The sequence below is a fragment of the Squalius cephalus genome (assembly GCF_949319135.1).
Source record: "Squalius cephalus genome assembly, chromosome: 24".
NCBI classification, from domain to species: Eukaryota; Metazoa; Chordata; class Actinopteri; order Cypriniformes; family Leuciscidae; genus Squalius; species Squalius cephalus.
This window is the reverse complement of record NC_137145.1, coordinates 26,705,809-26,732,630: the sequence shown is the minus strand read 5'-3', so window position 1 is coordinate 26,732,630 and position 26,822 is coordinate 26,705,809. Positions and strand designations below refer to the sequence as shown.

At 37.7% G+C, this 26,822-nt stretch overlaps 1 protein-coding gene across 4 annotated transcripts in view; it reads left to right on the top strand.

The window, feature by feature from the left end:
* Window positions 1–23,545, top strand: part of il6st (interleukin 6 cytokine family signal transduce) — a 32,546-nt gene extending 9,001 nt beyond the window's left edge. Inside the window, exons 2-16 of one of the 4 annotated variants that reach the window (XM_079862184.1) lie at window positions 2,545–2,622; window positions 2,711–3,019; window positions 3,860–4,004; window positions 4,111–4,277; window positions 4,401–4,555; window positions 4,817–4,982; window positions 6,031–6,107; window positions 6,249–6,438; window positions 8,856–9,038; window positions 10,307–10,441; window positions 10,587–10,733; window positions 10,821–10,961; window positions 11,104–11,200; window positions 14,945–15,026; window positions 21,313–23,545. In XM_079862184.1, coding sequence (XP_079718310.1) covers window positions 2,568–2,622; window positions 2,711–3,019; window positions 3,860–4,004; window positions 4,111–4,277; window positions 4,401–4,555; window positions 4,817–4,982; window positions 6,031–6,107; window positions 6,249–6,438; window positions 8,856–9,038; window positions 10,307–10,441; window positions 10,587–10,733; window positions 10,821–10,961; window positions 11,104–11,200; window positions 14,945–15,026; window positions 21,313–21,867 — 2,604 coding nt within the window. In that variant the 5' untranslated portion in view covers window positions 2,545–2,567 and the 3' untranslated portion in view covers window positions 21,868–23,545. Of the gene's footprint in view, window positions 1–2,544; window positions 2,623–2,710; window positions 3,020–3,859; window positions 4,005–4,110; window positions 4,278–4,400; window positions 4,556–4,816; window positions 4,983–6,030; window positions 6,108–6,248; window positions 6,439–8,855; window positions 9,039–10,306; window positions 10,442–10,586; window positions 10,734–10,817; window positions 10,962–11,103; window positions 11,201–14,944; window positions 15,027–21,312 lie in introns of all 4 variants that reach the window. The other 3 variants (XM_079862183.1, XM_079862186.1, XM_079862185.1) reach the window with 3 other exon arrangements.
* The last annotated feature ends 3,277 nt before the right edge of the window (window positions 23,546–26,822 follow it).

Sequence of the window (26,822 nt, the reverse complement as noted above, 5' to 3'; positions counted from 1 at the left end):
AGAGTATGATTACGACGATGAGTAGGTCCTGACACGTGTTGTCTAACTCCAATTGAATTTACAATGTCTTTAAATGCCAATCCCAATGCATCTTTTTCATTATCGATGTGTATATTAAAATCACCAACAATTAGTACTTTATCTGCAGTCAATATTAATTCTGATAGAAAGTCCGCAAATTCTTTGATAAAGTCTGTATGGTGCCCTGGTGGCCTGTATACAGTACCCAGCACAAATCTCAAACGTGATTTATCGTTTACACTATATATTTTTACATTAAGCACCAATGCTTCAAAAGAATTATATTTAAAACTTGATTTCTTAGTGGTTTTGAAACTATTACTATAAATTACAGCAACACCACCCCCTTTGCGTTTCGGACAAGGCTCATGTTTATAACAGTAATCTTGCGGGGTTGATTCATTTAAAGTAATGTAATCGTTTGGTTTTAGCCAGGTTTCTGTCAAACACAGCACATCTAGGTTATTATCTGAAATCATATCGTTAACAACGAGTGCTTTTGAAGTAAGCGATCGAATATTCAGCAACCCAAGCTTTAGCATTTGCTCATCTGTAATATAGCTGTTTTTTATTTGTTGAACATCAATTAAATTTTTAACCTTAGATGGGTTTAAACGTTTTTTGGATTTCCAAATTCGGGGAACAGACACAGTCTCTATATGATGATAGCTAGGTGAAAGAGGCTCTATGTGATAGGATTTATTTGACCTTGGTGACGCGAGGCCGCTAGCAGACAGTCTGTCTGCTTCCTCAGTAATAGAAAAGAACTGTAGAGTTTTGCCAAAAACTTCAACACAATTCACTTTTGATTTTGGTGTCGTTCCTCTGTTGATCCGATAAAATGAATATAAAAATGTGCAAGTTTGATTTGGAGCTTCATAAAAGCCCTGGAGTTTTTACATACACTACCAACATTGTAACAATACAAAGCTGGTTGAAAATTGGCAAACTTTTAAATGTAGATGAGATTAGATGCTTGCAGTAAAGGGGATGACCTGAAAAGGTCTGAAAAGTCTGATGTTCGGGTATAAGCTGGAAGAAAGTTATTCAAAGTTTTAGATAATGGTGGGTTTAGTTGTAAGCCAGAGTAAACAATTGTCATAAAAAGGGTAATTAAAATTTAAGAGACTCAAGTTGCTTCAAGTGAAAATAGCTGATTGTCAAAAATGTTGACTGACTCTGACACACTACACACTTATACTCTATGTACTTATGCACGGTACACTCATCAGTGTAGTGTTTGAAGTTTAAGATTATATCAGTTTTCCCCCAGTTAATTACATGCATCATCCGGGTATTTAAAGTGGTCTTTTTCTTTTTGTAATTTTCAGTGTGAACACACTACAACAAAACGGCATAGAATAGTGCATATGTTTGCGAGTCGGGACAAACAGTCTGAAGTGAGTTTAACATTTTCCAAATTGAATTAGCAGTGATTTAACTGAGACTAGGCGCGTTTCCATTACAGATTTGCGCAAAACTTTTGCGATTTTTTTTATTTATTTTTTTCTAAATGTCGACAAAAAACTATTGCGAAATGACGGCGTTTCCATTAACCGGCGTTATGCGACTAAAACTACATTTTTTCCTCTCGCGATAAGTAAAGTCATTCCAAAAACCATGTCAACGGACGTTGGTAGGTTTATGTACTATATCCCAGCCACTGCACTAGCCATTATTATTAATGGAAGGAGATGTATGTGTGTTTTCCAAGCATTAATGGTAAGGAACGACCCTTATTATACTTGTGAGCGGCACAAATGAGGTGTTTCTGGGTGTTTCTCCCTCAGATCTGCTTCGAGGTCTTAATTGTGGCATTTATTTGAGGTTTAGAATCCATTATTCCTGTAATTATTTTGCCTTATATGAATTTATATGAAGAACTCGGTCTCGTCTTCTGTCCAAACACACCGCGTCATCTACGTCAGGTGACTGTAAATGCGCAAAAACTGTTTCCATTGCAGTTTTGCGAAATATTTCTTTTTTTCGAATTGCCTGAAAAACCACCTCATGCGAGCGTAAAAACTTTTTTGCGATAAATGGGAGTTTTTGCGAAATTGACGTGTTTCCATTGGGCGTATTTTCAATTCGCAATTTCAATTTGCGCAATTTGAAGGGTAATGGAAACGCGGCTAGTGATGTCCTTAATATTAACCTGAAAATTAATCAAGAAACCAAACAAAAAAACTCACTGCTCTTGATTTATTTCAGTGTTCTTTATTACTAATTTCTTGGATAAAAACTTTACTTCATTGAAAAATTGGTGGTCCAGTGACAGGTACATTTTTTGCAGGGTTTTTTCCTGACTGTGGAGCGTTATTTAAAAACTGGGCAGTTTTCAGTTGTAGACGTTTTTGATTACAGCATATGGGAGCGATCCTCTCGACCCACAGCAGTGAAATCATGTAGTTTAATCTAAAGACATATACATTACACAGGGATATGAAATGTTCTGAGTGGGAATTACCACTGTCTGTATTCACTATATCTATATCTTTTGATGTCCATATTTTATTTTTTCAGATATATCCAGTTTTGATGTGACAATGGACGCTTCACATCATTTCTTCTTACTCTTGATGTTTTTGCACTGTACAATAGGTAAGCCATGTCACAAGTCATTTACTCCCAATTAACAGTTTCTTAATTGTTCTTTAGTGATACTCAATTTAGTGTTTTGTCCACACAGGAATCACTACAACCTGTGTAAAAATTCTTCCAGACTCCAACAGTAGTATTCCTGTTGAGGTGGGAAAAAACTTCACTGCGACATGTCACCTGCGGGAGGGATCTGATTACACCTCAGATGACATTGAATGGTTTTTGAAAGATAACAGCAGCATTGAAAAGCAGCATTATCATAAAATAAATGACACGGCCGTCAGTGTTACTGTTAACGCCAACAGAGACATGAAAGGCTGGTTGAAGTGCATAGCCTCCAGGAGGTCCTTGTCATACATACCACCGTGTTCCTATGGAGTCTCACTCCTTCCAGGATGTGAGTGTCTTCTTGCTGCAATCACATCATGTGTTACTTTCTAATTAAAAGGCTGGAATTCTTCCACACTCCAGTTGTGTTTTAGTGTTGTACGTATTGTAGGAAATTATATGTCAATGCTTTTGCATTCTCTCGTAAATGTTTTGCTTTCCCCTTAGAAACTTTTGAGTTTTTTGGAGGAACACAAAAGTTTTGCGAGCGAACGCAGTGTTTCTCAGGGAACGAAAAACGTTTGCGAGAGAACGTCAAAAGCAATGGCATAATTTGTCCTCCTGTCTCATATGTTTTTCCTTCACCTTGTCCCTTTAGGGGCTCCGTAGGATAGTTCCACCAAAAATGAAAATCTGACTTTGTTTCTTCCATGGAACTCCATGGACATTTGTGTCAGGAAAAGACATTTCAGTCATTATAAGCTTTCCCTGCCTTAGATTATGAGATCTCAGTAGCGCTCAGATCAGTTTCAAATAAACTATTTTTTTCTTCAAAGACCATGATCGTTGAGGTCACACAACTTCAAAAAACCCTATTTGAATTAAATGAGATTTCTAGAATGTTTTCAGCAAATAACGGAATCATTATTTCGCACAGAAAGCTAGTGTGTGGCTTTAGAACATTTGGTTAATATTGACAATTTTCAGTTTTCAGCGAACTGCCCCTTTAAGAATCTTTTATTCATTTGTTGAGAAAAGCAGCCCTTCTGTTGTGGGAAATGCCAGAAATGTTTTTTTTTTCATTATTTAAAAGCTAATGTATTATTGACTTTTACTTCATTATGTATTTTATTCATTTATGTACAGGTATTCTGTTTACATTCAATGTTTTTCTGTTCATGACCTCCAGACCCTCCGTTGAAACCAGAGAATCTGACGTGCATTGCTGTGCAGGAGGGCAATACTATTTCCCCTGACTTACAATGTTCCTGGGATCCAGGATCGCGGGATCCGCTGCTCGACACCACTTACACTCTTCGTGTTAAAATGTATCTGTAAGAGTAGCTGTTGTACCTAATAACACTGCATCAGTTGTTACACCTTTAATTCAAGATGAAAGACTAGAGTATCACTTACTTCCTCTTCTTTTTCTTTTTATAGAGGTGATTCAGTGTTTTCCAACAGCTGTATACAGCGTCTTGCAAGAAGTTGCACCGTCAACCTGAGCACTTTTCCATTTTACATGAATGTGATTGTGTGGGTTGAAGTGAAGAACGGGTTGGGGTCAGTACGGTCAGACGAACTTCAATGCTATGCTTCGAAGTTTGGTAAGATATGGGCTTTTGCATTAGGAAAGAGTTATTATACACTCTATATGGATGCGTAACTTCAGCTATCTTCTTCACTTTGTAATTATTTTTTTGTTTTTTGTTTTTGCATTTGTTTTGTAGCGAAACCCAATCCACCACTGGATGTCCAACTTCTTGCTGAAGCTAACTTCTCCACATCTCTCATGGTTACTTGGAAACGTCCCATTGAAAAGTCAACTATGCAACTCTCTTATGTCATCAGATACTGCCAAGTAGACTCCGATGTTTGGACCGAGGTACGAGAAAGCCAAAAGCAATTCAGATTTTAAAATGGTCAAGACAAATTATGATTTTTTTTATGTGAATAGTGATTGTTAGTGAAAATTTGATGTGATCTTTAGTTTTGACCGATCAAACATTTTATTTACCTACCAAAGCATTTCATTATGGTTCAGTGGGGGTTTCTTATTTCAAACAATGCAGTTCAAGCTTGAATTATGTTAATCTTGCATTCCATGTAGTCCTCACATCAAAAAAAAGTCACATCCCTCTTTCAGGTGCCTGAGATTTACACCCGAGCGCACACGGAGTCGTTTAGACTGCAGTCGCTGAAGCCTTACACTGAATACGTGGTACAGATGCGATGCATTGAAGATCAGGTTGGAGTGACAAGCTACTGGAGTGACTGGAGCGCCAATTCTACAGTTCGCACTGCAGAAGCCCGTATGACCTGTATTATTCCCAAAGTTATTTAATTTTTCTGAAAGGGTTGTTTTTATTTGGACAGCTGATGGAAGGATCCTAGAATTGCAAAATAAAATAAATATTCCTAAACACTGAGGATGACTTCAGAACAATGTTGCGGGGAAGCTACTTTGAAGCTGTAGATTTGTAAAGTAGTTAAAGTTACGAATTTTCATGCGATTTTCAACTAGTGTTTTTATTGCCAATTTATGAACGGCTTGTAAGGAGACCTTCCCCGACTTCCTAGGTTGTCTATGAAATCCTGTGGGCTGATTTTTATGTGAAGGACTCTGGAGGTTTTTTCCGGGAGAATCCAGAAAATGTGATATCTATGACACATGAAACAAATGCTTATACAATGTTGAGGGTAATGTCGAAAGAGCCATTTTGTATTGTAATGTCAATGTGTCATGCAAAGAAAAGGGATTAATTCAAACTATAGTCTCATAAAGAGCCAGATCTAAAACTATCAGAACAGTGTAATTTTAATGAACTCATCTGTCGACATGATGCCGGTGAATTGCAGAGGTCATGAATCGCTAAGATCAGATGCTTTCTGAACTGCTGTTTTCTCACCGTTGTCATTTTTGTTGTATTTATTTTGTTATTGAGAGGAATGCGCGCAGCACATATTTACGTTCATCTAAACGTCGCTCTCAGCGGTTTTAAATACAGGAATGCGCGGATAATGAATCCGAACGTACCATTTTACTTGACTCACTAATGTGAGACTAACCACTTCAATAGAATGAATCTGACTTTCCAATGCAATAAATAAGAGAGTGAGTTTGATTATTCTCTGGACTTGCTTGACAGTAAAGTGTGTGCAAACAGTAAAGCATGCACAAGCTGCATGACATTAAAAAAGTGATGTAAAAAAGCAGCTGAATTGCTGTCAAGCTACTAAAATGCATATTTAAGTTAGCAGAATCACTGCTTATTTACTTCCCAACATTCAAAAGTATTATTGAACCTGCATCTGCATTAATATTTATCAGTCAATTTTTAAACCATCTTATTTCCTCAGAGCCAGCAAGCCCACCAGATCTGTGGAGAATCATCGAGCCCACTCGTGATAATATAAATGTCAAATTACTATGGAAGGTAAATCCCTTTTTTTTTTCACCTGGCAAACGATAAAATATCTTATAGTGTTTATACAGCGTGGAAATCTCTGTTAGTGTAATATTCAATTTCTGTTGACAAGTTTAATATTAAACATTTTAATATTGTCTCCTATAACAGCCTCCTGTGAAAGCTAACGGAGTAATAATTAAATATGACCTGTATATCAACGGGAAGCTTGAAATGGCACATAATCAGATGCATCAGATGCAGTTGCCACCAGGACAAGAGGCAACCATTGAAATAACTGCAACCAATTCAGTTGGAGAGTCTCCTAATGCAACTTTATTCATTCCAAGATCAGATCAAGGTATATTAAAGACTTCAGTATTTTTCATTAGTTATTTTAAACAATTTATTACTTTTTTAATGTCATTATACATGTAACATTTTAACCCTTCTGTTGTCGCCTTCAGAACGCCTGTAGGACTTCACCAGATAGTCAAGTCACTTTCATTTATATAGCGCTTTTAACAATATATATTGTTTCAAAGCAGCTTTACAGTGATAATAAGAAATTAAAAGGGATGGTTGATCATGATTTCACTTTTCTAACTTTAGTCAGTGTGTAATGTTGCTGTTTGAGCATAAACAACATCTGCAAAGTTACATGCAAGCACTGTTGAGAAGAGGAAGAGTTGTACTCGAGCACATTTGTGAGTCTGCTCAAGTTGTTGCGTTCGTCTTTTCACATGCAATACAGTGCATAACACAAATGCAATAGCATATCACTCTGTAGACATCTTACAACAGTTCCCACACAAGCAATTTAATAGATCAAAGACTTGAAGATGGTTAACTCCACATCAGCAACATAAATTCGTCAACTAACCATTCGGAAACGTCCTGTTGCATTCTACATGTTGTCGCTTCTTCTCTAGTGTCTTCATCATTGTCTTCAGTTTAAACATAAAAGGCAGAACAGTTTCTGACATTTTAGTGTTTTTCTGCGTGAGGTAATCGGAGCTGCTAACACAGACACACACACATAAAAGCTCTTGAAGCCCCGCCCCCTGTGCCAGGAGCAGCAGCTCATTTGCTTTTAATGGGACACACACGAAACGATGCGTTTTTGCTCACCGTCAAAAAGGCACAATTTAAACATGCTGTAAAAAATGATCTGTGGCGTATTTTGAGCTAAAACTTCACATACACACTCTGGGGACAACAGAGACTTCTTTTACATCTTGTAAAAAGTTGCATTATACCACCCCTTTAAAGTGACAGTGACTTTTGGGGGTTTACAGCAGCTCTAGAATAAAGTTATTGTCCAGCTAAAGTTAGTTTTTGATTGATTCACTTCCATTGCAAAGATCATTAGTCATTAACTTAGGGGTCGCTAACACAACACCGTTTTAACTGAAAACAAAAAACATTTCATTTGTAAAGATAGTGTAATATAAATGGTAATAAATTAATTTGTTGTGATGGATGTGAAAAGTCAGCCATATTGATATCATAATGGCCATGTGTATGTGATATACATGAATTAAAATTCTAGCTCTAAGATATACAAGAAAATATGAAATTCCAAAAGAACTGAAGTTAATTTGGAAAAGGGACACAAAATTTTAACCGATTATACGATTATAGGACAATAGAATGGTTAAATGTAAGAGCATATATATATATATATATATATATATATATATATATATATATATATATATATATATATATATATATATATATATATATATATATATATATATATATATATATATATATATATATATATATATATATATATATATATATCAGTGTCGATTTCTTTAAGACTGCAAGGGAAGCTCGGCTTCCCCTATAATGTCAAAAAATGAATGGTCAAATATGTACTATTGTATTAACATTTTACTGACTAAAAATGCGTTAGAAAACGTTCATTTCAAAGACGAGTTACAGCAGGTCGGCTGACTCGATTTCCTTCCCATACATTCCCGTAGCGTTTCCCTGTTGAAGCCCAGCTTCCATTGACTTCAATGGGGCTGCTTCGAACAGAAGCTCAGCTTCTCTGGGGGTGAATGAAGAGTGGGCTGGCCTGGACTCCGGGCTTCTGCGTGATGATTGGAGGGTCTGTCGAAAGGCTGCGTCTCCTTTTGATTGACAGTGATTTCATACTATAAAAAGTCACTGATGTTGAAGCTGTTCGAGCTTAGTCCCATCGTGGATTTTTCAAAGACAAACTGCTGCAACCTATTTCTTGGTATTTGCTTGTCGAAATTGCTAGCCAATTTTCATAATACATTTCACACAATTAAACATTTATACCTTTATTATATTATTACTTATTATATATTTTTTATATTATTATTTATAATAATTCAAAAATAATTATTAAAATAATTTAAAAAACATCTTATTATTAGTAGCATTATTATTATACTTTATTATATTATTATTTATACCTTTATTATATTATATTATTACATTCATTTTTCACAGAGCATTTTCTTGAAAAGGAACGTAGAATTTACATATAAATAAATGAATAATTTTTATGATGTAGGCCAAAAATGAGCTTCCCCTCTTTGAAAGACCAGCAGCCGCCACTGAGATTTATATTTATATATATAGATTTGATATGTATCTGTCTATCTATTGTTCTGTCTATCTATATGTCTGTCTGTCTGTCTGTCTGTCCATCCAATAGTGCTGTATTGTAGAAGGTTAGATAAGAGAATAGGGCATATGAAAGGTGTAACGTGTGATGTGTTTGTGGTTCATCAGAGCTTCCTGGCGTGGAGAGTGTGAGCTGGTCGGTGCGTGATGAAGAGCTGCAGGTGGAGTGGACTCATCCTGGCAACGCTCATCTCTCTGAATTCCTGGTGGAGTGGGTGAATCTGCAAGAGGAAAAGCCTCAGCCAAACTGGAAGAGAGTTCCTCGCAACGTCAACACCACCACACTAACCGGTACCTGCGCTATATTTTCTAAAGCTCGACTGGCTTATAAGCTGGCCTTCATGGAATCTGTGCTTATTTATTTACATTAGAATCCACTGATTGTCGGTGGTACAGCTGAATGAATAGAATAAAAGGTGAATAAAAATGTTAAATATGTTGACTTAAGCTGTGCATATTACTTTGTTCAGTTTGTCCCTTTTATTTAAACAACATTAATTCAGTCCTTAAAATGCAAATATTGTGTGTAGAAGTTGTGAGATATAATATTGTCAGTAAACATTGTAAATTTGCTTTGTACTTATTAGACATGTTTCGTGCATCTTGTGTCTGTGGCGGGTTTGCTTGCAGTTATTGCTGTTACAGCAGTGTTGGTGGCAGCAAGCAAGGGGAAGTCACTGTTTCACACTGAGTTTCGGGGTGTTATGAAAACTTCTAGAGCTGCACGGTTTTGGATACATTGACAATCATGTTTGTTTGTTTTTTTTGCTTCAAACAGAATCACGATTTTCCCACGATTCTGAACAGACAACTAAACAAAATAACATATGATTTACTAGAGGTTTTGACAAAATGTTAATTGCTGTAGTCTATTTAAAATGTTTAATTAATCTGAATTATTTTAAAAAAAAAAATCAGTTTGAATGAATGATTCAATCACAAATGCATTTTTAACACATTGATGTAATTGATACAATCATTATTGATACAATCATTATCATTATTATTCTGTGATCATTTGAATATTTGTTACACAGAAATAATGATACTGTGTGGTTGAAAAGACTGTTTGTGAAGCTGTTTCATACCTAGGCTATACATGACAACGACTCTCTCCGGTTTAAAGCACAGATCTGAATGTTCGCTGTGATTTTGTCAAAGGTTTGATAGACACAGCCGAATCCCTGTTGTTTAGGAATGAGATCTGAATCAAGATCACAATCTTTTAACAATTAATCGTGCAGCTCTACAAATTTCTCAAATACATGAAAGATATTCAACAATACAGAAAATCAGTCAGGGCAAACTATTTTTCACAGCACCGTTTAAGCTGAAGTTTTGCGGAAGAAACACTTCAAGTTTTGGTTTTGACTCTGTTCTTGTCTCAATGCCCAAAATATTATGTTTGTATAAAAATATTATAGTAGTGCCATTGCCAACTATATATATATATATATATATATATATATATATATCACAATGCGCACACATATAGTTGCAGTTTGAGAGCAATGTAGCTGGCATTTAAAGGTGACCAAAGTCTTTTCCCCTTTCTAAAGGTTTTGTAAAACTGGAGCGGTACAACATATCAGTGTATCCAATTTACCAGCAGCGCTTTCACACCCAAGCAGGACCAGTAAAGCGCATCCAAGCAGGAAGAGCAGTGACCGAAGCAGCCTACATTCAACAAGGAGGTATCTATCTCAGATGTGTCACAAATTCAAATGGCACCGTCAAGTTAAGTTGTTAATGTGAAGTTAATGCCGTTTTCTCATAAAGGACAAGTTACTGAAGTACACTCTTGTAACAGCTTTGTGGTGTGGTGTTTTTTTTTTATAGCTCCAAAAGATGGCCCTACTCTCAAAGGATTCTCAAAGAAAAATGCTGCTGAGCTGACATGGGAGGAAATACCCCTGGTCAGTCGGTGTGGATTCATCACCAACTACACATTATTCTATAGGGCCGGGAACACTGAGCACTGGCAATGTATGTTCAACACATGATGGTTTTGTAGTGTGTCATGAAATGAGTGTGATGATTTCACAAGCAGATTTTATCAAATGTTTTTAGCAGCTGTGACGGTGGGTCCTAATGTCCGCTCACATTTCCTGACTGATCTGGCCAGTGAAATGGATTATGCGGTTCACGTCATGGCATCAACAGTAGCAGGCTCCAAAAATGGATCAAACTTTAATTTCAAAACAGCGAAGTATGGTATGTCTTTTAGCCTCATTTTATAAATTTCTTATTAAATTCTTAATGATGCCAGGTTTTATTGTGATTTTAAACAAGCTTAAGCTACAAAAGGATGTGACATGCGTTGATGCTTTGATGTGCATTTGTTTCTTGGCTGTAGGTGATGGAGAGGTGGAGGTGATTGTAGTCGTGGTTTGTCTCAGCTTCCTGTTCCTGACCGTCTTTATCATAATGCTCTGCCTTCGGAAAAGAGAAGTGTGAGTCACTACTTTTCACCACTAAAAATGAAACGCAAAGCAAGACTTCAACTTTAACTCGTCACTTCAGTTTAGTTCGGAGAGCCCTTGCTCTGGAAATGCTAATACAAGATTGCTTAAAAGTGCCTAATTGCCTAAACAGTCTTTGTAAACTCTGTGCACACTGTACACAATTCAGAAGTATATTTAATATAATTAATTCAAGAAGTAAAAACAGTAAAAAAAAAAGAAAAAAAAGTCACACATTTTAAATTTTCACTAAATGAAAACGAGAAAATGATGAAAATATTTTAGCATTTTTATTTATATTACACAATATAATAATACGTGCAGTTTAAATAATATACAATTTAAACATATCTTTATTAAAGGTAAATTATGTTGTTATTTACTCCCATCATTACTTATGATGTCATTACTGACTCTTATGTTGTTTCATGCATTTAACAAATATCTTTATGCAGCTTTTATTCACTACAACGGCCGTTCATCGTGTTGTTCATAGTGTTTCATCTGTTGAGCTCCAAAAAGGACAAAAAAAATCTTTTTTTCTATATAATGAAAGTAAATTATGACCAAGTGCTGTTAGGCATTCAAAAAAGACAAAGGCACCAAAAAGCACCATACACGTCCGTGTACCTTTTGGATAATTTGTTTTCTCGTTTTTGTCTTCAAAACAGGAAAACGATGAAACCGTTCATTTATCACATATTTGACCCTTCTCATGAACATAAAAAACTCGTTTGTTTTTTTGGGGTTTATTTTAGTTAGTGTAGCAAAACCATGGTTCATTTGTGGTTACCATGGTTTAACTATATTAACCTGTTAAGCTGCAACCCCACTTTTGAAAAATCCCCAGAAATGACATACCCAAACTGAAACAGATACAGTTCATGAACCCTTTGTACTAAAAGCACAAGTATGGTCTCATTTGAAAGCTGACACCTGGCAGTTTATTGTAAATGTAGAATTAATTATTGTCATAATGACAAAAATTGTTATAAATAGCTTCAAAGTTTTGTAAAGTTATTAGAAATTAATTTTTATGAAACATCCTCATGAAAATAAAATTGAAGTTGGCACTGGAGCAATCTAGAAATGCACTACAGCTAAAGCCACATGTCTAAACATTTTATGTTTAAAATCTGAAGATAATAAGTCCAAAACTCTGTATTTAGTTAATTGTTTTTCAAGACCATGTCAGTTGACTTTATTTTGATTTGACGCTAACATGCTACTGATGTTTATTGTCATCTTCTAACCATCTATCCAGTATATTGTCTCTATTGTTTTGTGGTGCAAACGAGCCCCATTCAATCTCAGTCTCCCCCTACACACATTCACACCTCTCCAGCCTGGTTATGGCTCGAAATATGCATTTCTTTTGTCTGCATTATAGTTACTAACGACTGGCTATTCACAAGCTATTCATAGGGTTTCAATCCCTAATTTCTTTTCTCAAAGTTCACCTCACATTTTAAATAAAGAATAAAGAACATTCTTGAATAAAGAAACTTTCAGTAAGCATTCAAAAAAACATAAAAGTATAACTTCTAGGTTGCAGGTGCACCTAGGGCTAGCTAGCATGTTAGCTTAGCACACCATCAATACAAGACCATTTATGAGATTAAAACCATGTTTGTGCTCCAAACTTACTTTTATAACGCAAGTGGAGTATTTTAAATAATCTTCTGTGATCTAATTTGGCTTCAGATAAAAAAATCTGACAGAAAATATACTATTGTATACTGTTCTGCACAATGATAGTCTATATAGATTAGCATTACATTATAAATATAATCTATTATTATGAAAATACCTGGCATGTCTTGAAAAACACAGGTAACTCAAATATCATTGCAATCATGTTTATTATCTTCAAAACATCTGTATCTGCATTTTACAGCGCGAACTCTGTAGCTTTGTGTGTATCAGTGACGTCCTGGAATGTCACATGATCATGGCTCTTCTTCATGTTCCATATATGGACAATTATTGTGCACATAGGGCGCCCTCAGGCTGTTGGTATGGATTGAAAACACAGTATCAGAGTATGCACGCGCTCATAATGATTACATCGACGCATTTGGGTATAAATTCAATAAATATTATTCCTGTCTATAGAAATATGATGTGAATCTATGAGAATATATCAATATTTCTCCAAATCTGCACATTTTTGAGCTAAAGCCCTTAGGGACGTTGTTTTGTGTATCGCTGTCATGACGACAGCACGGGAGTTTTTTCTGAATGAAAGCAGCTGACGCGCATAATTCATATTAAAGGTATCGACTCATTTTTTCATTTCATAACTCCTGACACAAATTAAGAAATAACTGTCGCTATAAGTTTCTCAGAATACAATAGTGGTCAAATACTGAAACTTGAGTCTTATATCTTTTTAATGATGTATAGTTTGTCGAAGTATAACATTAAATCTGATAGTAACTTTGAGCTATATATATAAAAAAACGCTTCAGTGCGCCGACGCACTGGTGAGGCTTAACAGGTTAACCATGTTTTTTGGTTTTACTGCCCGATCCACTGCCGTGTAAGCTTTGCCTCACAAACACTAACTTTTATAGTTGGTCAGCTAAATAAACAGGCAGTGTGCCAAATATGTAGGCTGGGAGTAGTTGTGTGTGGAGATGCGAAGTAAATTAATATTTATGAGATAAATTAATATTTCACGGCGCGTAGGTGAATTTATGTAAGACAGAAGAAAGCCCTGTCTAGGCTCTGCCCCGGTACAGTTTGTGCCAAGCCATTAGTTAGTCTGGTTGTTTAATGAGAAAGATGAAATGTAGATGCAATAAATGCTTTAATAATCCGTACAACTTGCAGCGGACCGTAGTACTATTATTCTGTTGGCACGGTTTGATGTTGACCAATCAGCGGAAAGGGGCGTTTCATTTCCGCCCACGTAGAGTTCAAATATTCAAGCTGTTTATTCATTTTGGTTTTATTGTGTTTCCATTTGGTGAATTAGAACAAAGTGTTGAAAACGAAAATAAAAATATGAACAAACCCACATGAGATTAGTTTATGTTCATGAGAAGGGTCGAATAAGTGATAAATGAAGAAAAAAGTTTTGAAGAAAAAAACCCCCAGAGAAAACAAATTATCCAAAGGTGCACGGACCCATAAAGCTAGTACATTTTATTAATTTTATATATTCCAAACCTTCTTTGAGTCATGTGACTTATGTGGGGAAACAACTGAAATTGAAGTTGTTATTCACTTATAATCTTCTCTGGCACAGCTCGTAATTCTCATTCTTGTATATATTTAAATAAGGCAAGTCGAATCATGTCAGGTTTGCACCAGGTTTGATGTTAATGATGCCATACATGATTGATTGCGACTGTATGTGTCTTGTAACGGATCACAATGCACCAATTTTTATATGTGCATATTCAGATAGCTTGAATGAGACTTTAGAGTTATGCCATAGAGGTATATTTTAGTGCAAGTGTCCTGCAGACTATGTTATGTTATATTATTTACCCCAAAAAATCCCACAATCCCGCATAGAAGGATTGTAAAACTAGTCTAATAATATGATATTTGGGTAACTTAAAAAAGCACCAAATAAAAAATATCATGATGGCATTTATGATATTGTTTATCGCCATAAATCATTCTAAATATATCGTGAATTCTGGATATATCACCTAGCCCTACTTATAATAGAAGTAAATGGTGCTGTGTGGTGTTGAATTTTTTTTTTTCTCCTCTGTTCAGGATTAAGCAGCTGTTGTGGCCACAGGTCCCAGACCCGTCTGACAGCTCTATTGCCCACTGGTCACCTGATTTCCCTGTAAAGGTCAGTGAGCTACTGTATAAAGCATCAAAATAACTTTGGGTGAATCTCACAAAAACATGTCTAGAAAAGAAATTATATTTTGCATATGGAAAATGAAACCTTTTAAGACCATCAAGTTTTAGTTTCATTATGAAATTGACATGTCAGTTATGCCATGAGTTTAAACCCTCACATTTTTGGGTAATGTGTCCGGAAGTTGTACTTCATTAAACCCCTTTAGCCATTAATAGGCATATGTGTAATTTATTATGTTTGTCATTGATGCTACGACTCAAAAGACTCTGCTCCTTACCAAGTTCTCACTCAGAAATGTTCATGCTTGGGCTCCAAGTTAAAAGTACTGTGTAAATGTAAATAAAATTGCAGCCATGTCATTGTGTCTTATGACATATGCAGATGTGCCCCATTAAATAGTTATGTGAAATGTACAGTGATGTACGAAATATTGAAGTATTGGCCATACTGAAAAATGCCCGTCCTAGTATGAATCATGGTGAGCACAAGCTTAGGACATCAGAGCCCGGTGTGGAGTCCAAGTCCAGGCTATCATTTTTTTAAAATGTGTGCGGAGAGGCCCAGCTCGCTGCATCACACACTTCTTGAAAGGAAACCCCTGATAACAAAGTCTTAGAGGCCGCCATACTCCTAACTGAGGTGAAGGAAGGCCACGTGCCTCATAAGCCACATACACCTTCAGAGTGGAAGGGGATGGCCCAAGAGAAAAACAATCCTGAAGGATCTCAGACACTGAACCGACCGGGCAGTTAACTGGGTCCAACCGGCATTCTCTGCACCATGAAGTGAAGACTCTCCACTTAAAGGTGTAAAGGTTCCTCATAGAGGGAGCTCTAGAGTTTAAGATGGTCTCAACAACCTCAGTCGAGAGACCAGTGTTCACGAGTTGGTCCCCCTCAGGTGCCAAACCCACAGTTTCCAAAACTCCGGGGGAGGGGGAAAGATTGTGCCCCCTGCCTGGGAAAGGAGATCTCTCCTGACAGGAATCTCCCAAGGGGAGCCGTCGAGGAAAGACATTAGGTAAGAGAACCATACTAATAACAGCAGACACCCTGTAATGCGAGCTCTCTCTAGAATTACCGGTAGCAGAGCGATTGTGGGAAATGCGTACAGATGCATGGTCCATGTCTGCACCATGGCATCAAACCCCAGTGGAGCTGGATGCATTTGGAAAACCAAAGTGCATTAGAGAAAACCAAACCAAACAGATCCACTTCCGCTTGTCCGGACCTCTCCCAAATCAACTCCACTGTCTTGGGGTGGAGTCTCCATTCCTGTCTTGACAGAATGTCTGCTCCCTGATTTAGGTGCCATGGGATGTAGATTGCCCTCACTGAGAGCAACTTGCCCTGGGCCACAGGAGGATTTGGTGTGCCGGTCTGCTAAAAATGCACGACCACAGAGCCCCCTGATGATTTATGTATGAGACTACTGATGTCTTTTTCTGTCCGGATGTGCCTCTGAGGTCTGGGAGGAAGTACCTCAGTGTTAGAAATCCAGCCATCATCTCCAGGCAATTTATATGCCATGAAAGATGATGGCCTCTCCACCGACCCAGAGTTGAGTATCCATCTAGAATCGCTCCCCAGCCTGTGAGGGAAGCGTCTGCCATAAGCGTTCAGCAACGACAAGGCACCCCCAACACAGGCCCCTGAAACAAGAACCAAGGCTTCTTCCACATCACTAGAGTACGAAGGCATCTGCTCGTAATCCTGATGATGTGAAATAGGTTGCCCGTCAAGGAAAACCCCTTGGTGTTGAACCACCACTGTAATGGTCTCATGTACAGAAGGCCAAAAGGAGTCATGTTGGACCATAGGCGTAATTTGCGGGATGGGTGGGACATGTCCCATGCCCCCACCACTTTTTACTAAGTTCGATATTGTCCCCACCACTTTTGAAACATCTCGCGGCACAAATGTACCAATACAAATAAATAAAACATCTCTAGTTAACTAGCAGAGCATTCATTTAGTTCGTGTGTTAAATAAGAGGCGATCTAGCACTGAAATGTGTTGTTTTTTAAATCAAGTGATCAAAGTGCTTGTTGCCGCTGCGATCAGTGGCGCGGAGACTGTGTTCTCTTGTGGCTCACACACAATCTTCACTCGGACGCGCGCTTCAATCCGTTGTGGAGACTCTCTATTCGTTCCGGTGAAATGTTACAAAACAAAATGCACACAAACGTGTCCCTGCCTGATATACAACCACTGATAAGTATAATCGGTTTTGATGAGGAAAAAAAAACCCATACGAGTGCGGATTAGAACCCAGAACCTCTGACACGCTTGGCAAAAGCTCTGCCACTGGACCATTCTCACCACTAACAACATATATTAGACCTCATTAAATGACAAATTAAACCAAATGTACTATTTAAATCGATTGCTGGACATCGTAATGTTGTTGTACATACATCTGATTTATGATTTAGCATTGTGTTAGCCCCCATCTATGGCCTCATCTACCCCCGCCCCCGTCCCACCCACTTTTTAAAACAAAACTCGCTCGTAACCGCTTCGCCCCAAAACATCAGAGGTGGCAATGTGGGCCATTTCTCAGATTTAACCAAGGGTGCCTCTCTGTAGCCACCAGGGATGCCATAGTCTGTCCAATAGCTCTGGCTCTTTAATAGTATCTGGGCCCACCCCTCGCCTTCATCTGAGTCTCTGAGAAGTCTGCCTCGTATGCCTGCAATATTGACATTGTATGCAGACATGTATGTAAGCTTTACCCACCAAATCCGAAGTTGTTCTACACAGCTTGGAGTGTAATGTCGGGGCCTTAAGGGACGATGCTTCCTCAAGGGATTTAAGGGACGATGCTTCCTCAAGGGATTGGTAGATCACAAGCATCTCTTCCACCCATAAATGTGTTCATTAAGCCCCATAATTACTATTAGTTAGACACTGAAAAAAGGGCTGAAAAAAAAGAGCAGAAAACGGTTCACTCCAAGACCTTGACACCTTGGTGCCCAGCTAACTTATTTTTAATTTGGCAACGGCATGAGTCACAACCTCCACTAGCTCCTCATAGGCCGGAGAGGGAGGTGGCGAGTCTCTGGTCTTCCCTGCCTCTATGCTGAACACATCCACCTCCTTAGAGCTGGATACGTCAGCACCGGGCCTTCCCTCGGGGCAGAAGAAACCACAAAGCATTCCGGTTCCCGGATGAAAGGGCTGGGTCCAACGGGTGAGAGCTGAGAAAGGGCAGAGCCCATCTCAAACTCCTCTGCTAGATCAATCTACGTGATTGCCGCTCTGCCTCAGCAGAAACCACAGAGCTGACTGTGCAGTTTTTTATGATTAACTACTGCTGTTGTGTGGAGTCTGAAATGATCTCATGCAATTTAAAGAGTTAAACGTTAAATTACAAATTTTTATCATTTACTCACTCTCTTGTAATTCCAAACCCTTTCAAACCCATCATCTTCAAAACATAAATGGAAATGTTTTAAATTAAACATTGCTGTCCCTCTATAGAGCTGGTAAGTCCCGCCCCCTCCGCTAACCCCACTGGACCTCTAGGTTGAAAAATCGTCAATGCAAGTGAATGGGAGAAAATAATTATGTTCTGGTCCCGTTTGAATTTTGCCATGAATGTGAACATATGTTGTCTGTGAATTTTTTATATAATTTTTCGTGTAAAGAATGCTACAATTTAGCTGGTAGAAGTTTGATACGGTTAGACTTTGTGTGAGAGCACTTTGTGGACTACAACTCTCGCTGCTTTCGACGCGAATCTGAAGAAAGAACAGCCCGTTTGGTTTGAATGTTGACATTTGGGTACAAAACACACAGGCATCTCGATCTGTCTCCATAGATTATCGCAGCATTAGCACCGTGATTTGACAAGTGGAGGGAAATGTGTTATGGGGTGACGTCACATAGGCGACATGTAGTCTTTCTCGTTATGTCTTTTCCACAACTGCTAGCCAAAGAATCATACAATATACTGTCAAACTCGTCACATGAAAAATTATATTAAAAATTCACAGACAACATATGTTCACATTCATGGCACAGTTCAAACGGGATCAGAAAATAATTATTTTCTCCCATTCACTTGCATTGACGATTTTTCAACCTAGAGGTCCACTTGGGGTTTTACGGATGGGCAGGACTTACCAGCTCTATTGAAAGTCAATTTACCCAAAACTCTGATGCTTCAAAAAGACGTTATAAAAGTAATGTAGACATATAAACACACGTATAAACACTGACCAGAACACCCATATAGAGCTCACCAAACATGTTAAAGGGAAATTCAAACTTCCTTGACGTGTGAGAACAAACCTCACTGGTTCCAGTTTCAAACAAGCATGTTTGATGAGCTCTATGTGTGTCTGCTGGTCAATATTTATAAGGGAATAGAAGTTTAAATTAGACCTGTTCATCATATAAAGCAATCCTCTCTTCAGGAGATTTAAAGAGCCTCTCTGTTCATAAGGATTATTTTATCATGCCTTTATGATCTTTTTAAAGCAGCAACATTTTGGTTGCATGGACTTTGAGTGGAGGGACAAACATTTATCAGGTTTCCTCAAATTTGCTTTCAAAGATGAAAAAAGGCTGATGGTTTTGGAATAACATGAGAGTGAGTAAACGATTTTATAGTAATTTGTAAACTATTCCTCTAAGGCAATAAATGCAATAAAAATTGATTTTCAAACGTTTGTCACAGCTGCAAAGCTTGGAAATGAAGTTTTAAATCACTAAATTATAGATAATATAAACATGTCACCTGTAGCATAGGAATACATTCGCTCGTCTAAAAACAGTGCCTACATTTACGGGAAAAATAAATGACAAGCTACTACATTTTTAAGATCCCATTACGGTTACTCTTCTTTTTATTAGGTACATTTTATGATACATGAAAATGCATTCCTATTTTAATGGAAATTGGTGTGCATATTTCTCTGTTGCAATACAAATGCATTTTTCAATACTGTAAGTGATTGAAAACCCTCCTTAGTGGTCTGGGAAAAATAGACCAGTATCTGCCCTGGTTTGGGGGCACAAACATCCATCTCGCAGCAGTTTCTTAATTTTCTCTGACTGCCTGGTGCTTGTGGGAAAGTCCTGAGAGCATATTTATTTTGCTTTGTCTCGTTATTTGGCATGAGATTTAGTTGGGTAGCGTGTGAGAGAGCCTGAAAACATGTTTCTCATGCCAAGTACTTGAGAGTTGGCAACCCTGCTAATACAATTATTTTCATTTATACCAGTATAAAGGCAAAGTACAACCATGTTAAATATGTTTTTTTAAATAATGGAAATACATTTTTTTCCTCTTTTGACTTTGTGGTTAATTATGACCTGGTCATGTTCATGTTCAGTTTTGTGAGATTCACCCTTATATAAAGGTCGTCTGTAAACCATGTATATTGTAACACAAATAATGGCATACTGCTCAAAACTGCATTTATGGTGTGTGGGGACATACTTAAGTAGTCTGGTACTAGGGTTGGGAATCGTTTGAATTTTAACGATTCTGATTCCAATTTCGATTCTGCTTATCGATTCCGATTCTTGTTGATTCCTAATTTCGATTCCAATTAGGAAAAATAAAATAAAAACGTAGAATATCATGAACAAAAATCAACAGACCAAAGAACACTTACACAAGGAACGTTTGCCAGTGGTTTTAAAATACCACAGAAAAACAACTAGAATAAGACAAGTAAACACTCAGTAATTAAAAAAGAACAAAAATAGCAATAGCAACAAATAGATACAACTGAACAAAGATACAATTGAAATAAACAGTGTTTTAAGATTTTCAGGTTACAGAAACTGTAATCAAATGTAAAATAACACTGCACTTTATAAATAAAATATACATTACAAATATAGTTACAAAAGTAATTCAGTCAAGAACGAGTGAATATTCTGTTTGTCTTTTGTAACATATGCCTACAGCACTGAAGACAGCGCGCAAGTCGTCTCGCACTTGAATGGTTTAAAATCACATTGAAATCACTTTTTCTGTGCGCACAGTACGTGTCCGTTCATGTCTGTTTAAAATTTTAAAAGTTATGTTTAAAATCACTTTTTCTGTGAGTGCGCTTTGGATGTCTGCGCGCGCTTGAATTGTTTAAAGTCATATTGAAATGCTCACAAAGGAATCGATAAGAGGAATCTAAATTTTCGTTTTATAACAAGTATCCAATTCCTGACTGCAAGTGTTCGATTTCAAAATTGGAATCGATTTTCGATTCCCAGCACTACCTGGTAAACAAACGAATGCCTTGTAAACCTCTCAACAGGCCGATATGCCCAAAGAAGACGTTAGCGTGGTGGAAGTGGACGTGTTTGATGGAAAGTCTTTGTGTGAGGAAGACAAAACCGTGCTGCCTCTGAAGAAGGACAAGTATCTCTCTGAGGAGCACAGCAGTGGCATCGGAGGCTCGTCCTGCATGTCGTCGCCCCGCCACAGCGTGTCGGACAGCGACGAGAGCGACTCGGGCCAGACCACGGCCAGCACCGTGCAGTACTCCTCAGTGGTGGCCAGCGGGTACAAGGGCCAAACGCCCAACCATCCGCCCCCTGTGTTCGCACGCTCCGAGTCCACCCAGCCGCTTCTGGACTGCGAGGAACATCCGGACCTTCTAAACGAGAGCGGCGGCCACTCCAGGAACTCTTACTTCAGACGAGGCAGAGAACTTGAGGCTGGCGTCCTCACTCAGGACTGCGACGAGCCCAACGGAGGCTCTCTTGTTTTCTGTCCAGTGCAGGAGGAGGAGGTGTCTCCCATCGTGGAGGACCCGCCTGCCTCTGGTGTAAGTTACATGCCGCAGCAGAGCGGCTATCGACCTCAGTAAAGCTAAACTCATGAACTTTAATTTGAATGGGATTTGTTGATGAACTTTCACATTTTAATGGGATTGCAAGCTTACGCCAGACATGTATGGTAACACTAGACCGCTCCCCAATGCAGCTGTCTGCACTTCAAGACGTCACACTGCCATGTGCCTTCTGTGGACTAATGTTTGTTGCTATTTGTTGCTTCCTTGTTTAACTGAAATGAAATGTTACTGTTGTTTTGAGCCACATGCATAGTTGTAGCATTGCCTTAAATTGTTTTGCTATAAACTTATCAAAGTCTGTTTTTATACCAATGGATTTCCTGTTGATTGTACTGTTGCTGGCAAGGTGCTGGCAGCTTACTAAGGTTCAAGTTGCGATTGTAATTTTCCTTGCTCACACTATAGACACAGTGTTGTTCAGAAGAAAAATGAACACTTTGTGCCATGGTGAATTATGTTACTGACATGTATTATGGATTCTGGTATTGCAAATATTTATATTTTCAATAACATGCTACAGAATGTCAACCCTTGCTTGAGTTAACCTTGCTTCCAAGTTCCTTGTGATAATTTTCTCCAGGATAAAACTAACACTACATTGAAATGTCAGTTATGAAATGCAAATATTTCATTGCATGCCTTATCAAATGTATCCATGTATCTCTGTGTGACTTATGTTTATATCATTGCATCACTTGTATGACTGATACCAGGTTAAATAATGACTTTATTCAAATGTTTTGTAGTCTTATGGTTCACTGGTGGCACCAAACAATCACTTCTATCTACCATCTTTAGACACCTTTACTTCCATCTCAGGCTTTGCTTACACATTCAATCTATGGATATTGCTTGGATGCATTTCCATTGTAACAGCAGCTTCTCTTGATTGTTGAGTCCTGCTTCAGGATTGTAGGTAACTTTGCCTGTAATTTGGCAAGGTTCTAGGTTTGTTACTTAGTACAACAAAGTTTTGAGAAACTATGTTGTATTATAAGCAATGAGAAATTGAACCATTGTAAAATGAATATGCATGATTTGAATATACACCAAATCTTATTAAAGTTACAAAAGTTCAGGCAAGAGTAGTATGTGATTTTCTATATATATATTATACTGTATATCACTGGTGGATCCAGCTGAAACCTGATTGGCCCATGAAGTCAAGTCACATTTATTTATATAGCGCTTTTTACAATACAGATTGTTTCAGTCTGCCTCTGCCCTGTCACTTATGATCACTGATCTGCATCAATTCAACCCGCGTAAACATCGCTCATTCAAGGACTTGCATTTATTTATTGCATGGATGCCCTTATGAAAAAGAAATGTATTCAAGTGTGCTATTAATATACTTCTTTTAAACTAAAAATAAGAAAGTATACTTTCAGTCTGCTTTTTATGTTCTTCTAAGAAATATACTCTATGTAATATTCAGAAATATATTTTAAATTGTGCTTAAGTACACTTGACTTGTACTGATAAAAAAGTATAAGTATATTTGGCCTTTACTTGTACTCAATTATACTTTTAAGTATATCTTGATCAAAAGATTAAGTATTAAGTATACTTGGCTTGTAGTTGTGTTTACTCTTTTGATTGAGTAGCCTATTACTTTTTTTTTTCTCACATAGTTTTACATTTTGTCTTATAAACTTATAAAATAAAATAAAGAAAACAGATATGTTCCTAATTCTGAGTATCTGAGTTTCTGTTTAGGTTAGTCCACTGGTAGTGTGCATAGGAATTTACTTCACATCTACTCTTTCCCTGCCAATCTTCCGGCTATCTGTGTTTTCACTGTTCTCAGCGTTTTGTTTAAGATGTTGCTTTTTTATTAAACTCACCCACATTCAAGTGTTGATCAAAAAGAATGCATGAAGCTAGAATAAAATGTTTTTAAAATAGAAAGAGTACGGCTAAAGTTATACTTAAAGTATAAAAAAAATTAACACCTAAATAGGAATATAGTAATATAGTTAGTGCAAAAATAATATATAAATAGTAAACTACAAGTATGATTTTTCACTTAAAGAAAACTTGCAAGAGTATTTGCAGCATAAAACTACTAAACTAGTAGTTACTGAGAGTATACTTCAAAGTGGACTTTCATAAACTAAACAATTTTTTAAATGTGCTGCAAGTGTTAAAATAGTAAACTATTAGTATACTTATACTGTACATTCACTTGTATTACAGATGCAGTACAAATGAAAAACGTGAACTAGTTGTGCACTTAAAGTTTACTATTGTTACACTTATAGTACACTTTAACATATACTTTATACACTAAAAAATAGTGCACTTACAAGTATACTACTAGTAAATATTAGTATGCTTACCACATAAAGTGTATATATACACTTGAACTTTAAGTATTCTTAAAGGTGCTCTAAGCGATGTCATGCGTTTTTTAGGCCAAAACATTTGTCACACACAGCAAACATCTCCTCACTATCCGCTGCCTGTCCCCTGAACACACTGTAAAAAAACGTGGTCTCTGTAGACAGCCCAGGCTCCACAAACGGCAAGAAAAACAAACGGCTCACCCGCACCACGAAACATAACAAACTGTTCCAGCCAATCACCGACAAGAAGGATTTGGGGGTGGGGGGGTTAGCGCGCGGATGAGGAGGAGGGAGGGTCTAGCTAGCCTCCGTTTTGTTTGACAATACTTTAAATGTCAACAAGAAGTGACGTCACCCAACATCACTTAGAGCACCATGCGGAACAAATGACTGGAGAAGTGGTCAGCTGGAATGCCGGACTGAATCAAGATGTTTTTAAGGTGTTTTTGGAACCAAAAACGTGTGACAGGGCGGTTGGAGGCATCGACGAAGAGTGATTGCGATTCAGCCTCTGCGTTTCTTAAATGTAGATAGGCTGAGAGGGTTTGGTATGGCTGAATTGGTGCGGGCAGATTAAAGATGTAAATGAAATGGCCTTTTTTCATTTTGTCTGTATTACTTTGTGTAATGAGGTAAGAGATGGTGTCGCCGTCTAGCACTGATAGATCTGTCATTGTCGGGTGGATTTTTGGATTGAAGCTGGACGTGATAATGAGTTCTGAACATCTGAGAAAAACCAAAGAAAGCCAGTATGAACATAACATCAAGAGTGCGTGCTGTATTGATGAAGTAGTAGCCTCGGCGGAGAGTGGAGATTTGGTGAGGAGGTCTAGCGTTATGGGTTTCCTGGTGTCCTGGCGGGTGGGTTGGGTTCTTTGGATGCCTTTGATGAAAAGAGATGTTTGTGAATTGGCTATTTCAGAAGATGGTGAGCCGAAAATAAGTTTATGGAAGAACTGTATTCCGCTTAGGTAGCCCTTAATGGAGCTGGCTTGGAGGTTTTTAAAGCCGTTTAGATAAGATATAAATTAAGTAATGGTGAGGAGAGAGAAATTGGGAAAAGGCAGACTGTAAGTGAGGTGGAATGACTTAAAACATCTCAATGCAGTCAAATATGATTGTAAGGTTCTGGGCGAGACAGCTTGAAGAATGTAGTTGAGGGAGGTGTTATGGAGCGTTTTCAGTGGGTGGTTTATGGGAATATCAGCTCTGAATAATGAGGTACTGGGGTTGGGAATGGGTCTGCCTCTGGTGCCAATAGCTTGAATTTCTGAGAGGATCTGTGTTCTGATGTTGTTGGCTACTGGGGTTGGTTCCCAGGCTGTAGTGTTTGGTGGGATGGGCATCGTGTTGCGGAGTATAGAGAGAACAGCGTTTTTGCTTGTTAAGAGGAAGCTGGGCCGGGACCGAAGCTGTAGCGGAGGCAGCCTCACGCTCCGCTCGGCCCCTGGGGCCGGAGGAAGAACAGAGAAGTTTGGAAAGGATGGAAATTGCGGAGTGTCAGAACAGCTCAGAAAGGTTTCTAATTGATTCATAAATATAAACTTCAGATAACACACAATAAGTTTATCTGCTGTTCAAACAATCATTTGGCTCAAACAGTATTTTTTTGATAGAAATAATTTTTAATAGTGCTATGTTTAAGGATATCATGGCAGAAATATGCTCCAACCTGTTGAACAAAGGCATGTTTTTGTCGCTTAACAAAGAATTAACCGAAGCCATCTTGATGAAGTTGGACAAGGAGTTCTTCAATGCTGGTGACATCATCCTGACAATATGTTCTTCATTGACTGTGGACGGGTGCTTGTGAAGAACGAGGCTTTCCGAATGGAGCTGTGTGATGTATGAGAAACTTACTGTTGTGTGATTCAGTTGAGAAGTAATCTCATGTAGAGTAACGGCATAAAGTCTGGTCCACATTGCAGTGCTAGTCACCCAACGCAAACGCCGTCAAAATAGGCTCAATCGTTTGTGCTGTAAAAAGTTTCATTTTTTTAGATATTAAAATAATATTTTTAGGTCATTCTGAAGTCAAATTTAGTGCTTTTCAAATACACATTGTTTCAAAGCAGCTTTACAGAAAATCATGATAATGTTTATAATATCTGAATTTCTGCATGCCTCTGATAGTCACATTTATCAGATTAGCTGGGCGATAATATAGTTTACATTTTGCAACAATACAGGCAATCAAGCAGTTGAGATCTGCTGTATACATTATGCTGATACTGTATGAATGCGAATAAAGATGGACATGCTTAAATATCCAACCTTATATAAAGAGCTGGGCAAATTTTTTATTTTATTTTATATATATGTTCAAAAAAATGCTATTTTTAAGAAATATTTAAGAACAAGAACATTTGGACATCAAAACATGCACACTTAGAGCGGGTGTTTAAACTTTTGCTTTAAATACAATTTTTTTCATATTGTCAACTTCTTGTCTGTCGCCACGTTGTCAGTGTCATCTTTACTTCCGCAATGTTTTTCACTGTATGAGAAAACAGACAGTGTGGTGTGAGAGTGTGAGAACAGCGTCAATCACATGAGTTTCACACTCAAAAATGCTCAAAATTAGATTACAGAGCTTGCCAGATCAAGAAAATGTTTTCCCAG